Here is a 4,471-nt window from a genome sequence, read left to right on the forward strand (position 1 = left end):
TGGCTCTATCCTGGAGCTCTGTGGCCTCGGACAAATTCCTTAGCCTCTCTTCGCCTTAATTTTCTTACCTGTAAAAGTGTGTTCTTGGGAATACAGCAACAAAGCAGATAAAGGAGCCTGGCACACAACATGTGGTGAGAAACAGTACACATCATTACGACTATAGTTCCTACTATTACAGATATGCAGATGGACCACCATTTCTACAAAGACAGCATTTATTGCTTTACAACCTCCATATGGATATTTCCCAGCCCATGTCAAAACCAACTTACCTTAGTCATTTCTCACAAGGAGATGCTGTCAAGTTTTAAGTCATTAAAAACAAATAGACCCATCATTTCCAATCTACCAACTCCATCAAATGTTCAAAAGACATTTTTTTAAAGGCATCAAATTGATGAGATTGGTCATATGGTGATATGTACTAAAAATCCCTTCCCGCTTCTGAAATATTTCCGTCCCTCTCCTGCTTCCATAAGTAACCTAGGGGAGGAGACCTAGATTCAAGTATAGGATTTATTCACACTTGTGCTACATACGAAGGGGCTTTGGAGAGATGGAGTTAGCATGCAGGCTGCCAGGATGGTCCTGAGACCACCACCGGCCCTAACACTTGGGACAAACCGATGAGGTTAATTTATTACAAACGATTCCCCCACGGACCCTGAAAAACTGGTCTTGCCAGCATCTGAATGGGCTTAGTTGATGCCTCGTCCAGGACTTCTTCCACTGGTTGTCCAGACACTGCTATAAATCCATGGCAAATGGAGGGAAGGTGTCTTCGGCCAAAACATCTGTCTGTACTAAGAGAAATGATGCTCAGACACAATGAGTTGGCAATATATTTAAAATTCATTCTTCGGTGTCATTTCTTGACTAAATCTTTGCTCTCTGAAAACAGGCAATACAGTTTTTTATTGCATTTGTTTTTTGGTGAAAAGAAGGAAAAGGAATTCCAAGTTAGCTTTTCATGGACAGCCACATGGTCATTCTGCTTGTGAACTTACATAATAGAGCTAACATATATCACAGTCAGATACACGTTATGCACTCACGAACTGAATCATTAAAATAGGAGACCACCTGTTTCAAATGCACTTTGCACCACAGACAATATGAACCAGAAATATGTGGTCTACAATATTTAATTCTATTTGTCTCGATTAAGAAAAACTATTAATACATTCTTAGACAGAGACAGGAAAGGTGATGGTTTTCATATTTCGTGATAGCTTTACATCGATTTACTTTTCAGAATATGCTAAAATAAATGTAACCTACTTTTAACAGCTGTTATTAAATTTTTTCTTTTGCTTCATGAAAACAATCAGGCTGTGGCGTGGAGACAACAGTGGTGGATCTAATCAATCCTACTTCATATGCAAATCAAACAAATTTCATAATTCATTTTAGAGACACATTGAAAACCTATATTGAAAACTGACTCATTTGATTCTGGATTTACATGGCAACATTTGAAACTAGTGGTCTAGCTAACACAGGCAACCATGCAGAAAGTTACAACATTCATAGAAATACCAATGTAATTCCTGTGAACAGTAATTGCTCAAAGCAAAGAAAGAATAAGAATGGGTACATCGTTTCTGTGTTGGTAACTTATTACTGAGTTCACGTTAATAAAACCAGGTCTCTTCCGAACATAATCATGTAAACTATTTGTGTAGGCTTGAAAGAGATTATATTCAGTTAGGTACATGCAGCATTGAAAATCTACCTTGACATTAAAAAAAAAAGTCTGGAAAAAGTCATTTCTCCTCCATTTTTCTCAATAGCTTAATTTTATTTTAAAGTCCAAGTAAAAACTCTGGGACCAGTTTACTTTTTATAACATCATGGCCATATCATATACTTTCTTTCCCACCCCCTACCAATCCTCCCAGTAAAATATAAACAAAAACCCTGCCTCCAAATAAAACAGAAAACAAAACCTCTGTCCCCCAAACAAAACAAAATCATCTTGAGCAAAGAACTCATTTTTTTTTAAATGTTGAAAACACTGGCAACATTATTTTCACTTCGGTCACTTTACTCATCTAAATGAATGCATCACGAATGCTAAGGGCTCCTGGGGCTCAAGAGAGAATCCAATATAAAGAATTTAAGGACAGCATCTCAACCATTTGGCCGGGCAGTGGAAGTGCTTGGTAAATGCAGAATTGAGTGTGTAGGGTGTCCTCATAAGGGGAACGCTGCTACACGTCGCTGGGTGACCGCGCTCTCTGCGAGAGACTGGAGGGGATACAGCCGCAGCATATGAGACAGAGGGCTTTCTGGATCTCTTGGTTTCTGAAAGCATAGATGACAGGGTTGATGATGGAATTGTAGGTGGCAGGCAGGAGGGTGGCGTAGGTGTAGATGGAGGGGTAAGTGTAATCAGCTATCAAGGAATAGAGGGTGAAAGGCATCCAGCAAGCAGCAAAGGTCCCCAGAATGATGGCCAGTGTGGAGACCCCTTTCCGGGTGGTCACATAGTGGGAGGTGGCCAGGAAGTGATGTTGCAGGGCTATCTGATGGGCGTGCCTCATCACAATCTTGCAGATCTGGATGTAGAGCTGAAGCATGAGAGCAAACATGAACAGGAAGGAGACAGAGAGGATGGCCGCATTGTTCTTGGTGAGAGGTCTGACCACGCTGCAGGTGGACTCGTCTCTGAGGCAGTTCCAGCCCATGACGGGCAACAGTCCCAGGCAGATGGAGGTCCCCCAGAGCATGACGAGCATGACATAGGTAAAGGTGACCGTCCTCTCCGAGTGGTATGTCAGAGCGTAATACAGGGAGAGGTAGCGGTCAACAGTGATAGCGAGCAAGCTGCAGACAGAGGCAGAGAAAGAGGCGACAATGAGTCCGATTGTGACCAGCTTGGTGGCTTCTGACTGAAGCAGGTAGGCAAAAACAAAATTGATGATGAGTCCGATGCCGGCCAGCAAGTCTGCAAGAGCCAGGCTGCCTATTAGCAGGAACATGGGTGCTCTCAGGCTGGGGTTATGGAAGATGATAAGGACCACAATGGCATTTTCACAGGAGATGAGGGTTCCTGAGGTACACAAGACAATGTCCCAAGGGTTGACAACGAGCTCTGGCTCCGGCTCTACAACAGGAACCTGGGAGGAGACGGCAGCCGAGACGTTCTCCGCAGCACCAGCATCTAAATAATCCCGAGGCAGCCCGCTTAAATTGACCTGCAGGTCTTCATTCATTTTAACCCCTGTCCTCTTCAACGAAAAGACAGGCTTTTTAATGTTTAGACACAGCAGGGTGACAATCCAAGATCATGCAAAAAACACACAAACAGAAAGCCAGCTCCTACTCAGACACTACCATCAAATGCCACAAACTTCATGAATTATAAAGTGTTATGGAATAAAACAAAAGGCAAAGTCTCCATGGTTTCAAACCCACGACCACAAATGCCGTTTGGCGCTGGGGACAACACAGGATAGGACTTGAAAACACGAGCGTGAGTGAGGCAGGCACACACGGAACCGCGGCGGTCTGTTTGCTAAAGTGCTGGGAACGCACATCTGAAAATCACATCTTGCATGCTGGAAACGAACCACTGCTTGACATCTGGGCTGCTGCCGAGAAAGCCACGCTGCAGCGACAAGTCGCGAGCCGGGGGCCGCCATCCTCGATGGAATATTTAAATCGCCTATTTCCATCGAACACCCCCCCCAAAAAAACAATCCCTCGCGCGCGCGCACACACTCACACACACACACACCCCCAGCCAGAACAAAGAGGGGTCCCAGATGTCCCCCGTGTGCACAGGGCAGTCGGGCCAGGGTCACAAAAGGCAGGTGTGTGCGATGGGGGTGTGGAGACAGACAGACAGACACACGCCCATGCACTGCCGCCGCTCTCCCGGCGGGGACAAGCGGAGGACGCGAGGGGACAGACAGGGCGCCGGGACCAGCAACCCGCGGGGGCGGGGATCATCAAGGGGGTCACCTTGGCGCGCCCAGGCCGAGGGGGCTCCTCCGGTGCTTCCGAAGCGCGCGGACTACTCGTGTTGCATGTCTGCGCCTGGGCCCGCGGCGGCGACGGGCGGCGGCCGCGCCCGGGAGTGGGCCTGGCTGCCCGCCCGGGAGCCCCGGGAGGCCGGCGCGCGCCCCCACGGGTCTGGGCGCACCGGCGGGCGAGGGCGGACCGAGCGCAGCTAGAGCCCCCCACCCCTGTGGGAGGAAGAGAACCTGGAGGCAGAGACCTGCATCTTCGCCCTCCCTGCCTGCAGCCCCGCTTCCCACCCCAGCCGGCGGTCTGGCGGGGCGGGGGCAGAGGAGCACCGCCTGGGAACCCGGTGACCTATTTCGTTCCTGAGGTCTCCCTGGGGAGTCCCGGTCTCTAGCTTCTCCGCGCCTTTCTCTAAACTGCCACATTCATGGCCCAAAGAATTGCTTAGGGTGGCATTCGGGATTAGCAGTGGGGACGCAGGGTGAGCAAGTTAGGC

General features: G+C 48.0%; 1 protein-coding gene across 1 annotated transcript; it reads right to left on the minus strand.

Moving 5' to 3' along the window:
• Positions 1–445: 445 nt before the first annotated feature.
• Positions 446–4,069, minus strand: GPR12 (G protein-coupled receptor 12). Its single transcript, XM_002924214.4, has 2 exons — positions 3,973–4,069; positions 446–3,236 (listed from the first exon to the last, which is right to left on the minus strand). Exon 2 carries the CDS (start codon positions 3,219–3,221, stop codon positions 2,217–2,219), a length of 1,005 nt encoding a protein of 334 aa, XP_002924260.1. The 5' UTR covers positions 3,222–3,236; positions 3,973–4,069; the 3' UTR covers positions 446–2,216.
• Between the last annotated feature and the right edge of the window lie 402 nt (positions 4,070–4,471).

This window comes from Ailuropoda melanoleuca, chromosome 7 (genome assembly GCF_002007445.2).
Source record: "Ailuropoda melanoleuca isolate Jingjing chromosome 7, ASM200744v2, whole genome shotgun sequence".
In the NCBI taxonomy this organism is placed as follows: domain Eukaryota; kingdom Metazoa; phylum Chordata; class Mammalia; order Carnivora; family Ursidae; genus Ailuropoda; species Ailuropoda melanoleuca.

Coding starts and splice junctions, on each gene's coding strand:
- GPR12 (XM_002924214.4), bottom strand. CDS start 3,221: ATGAATGAAGACCTGCAGGTCAATTTAAGCGGGCTGCCTCGGGATTAT.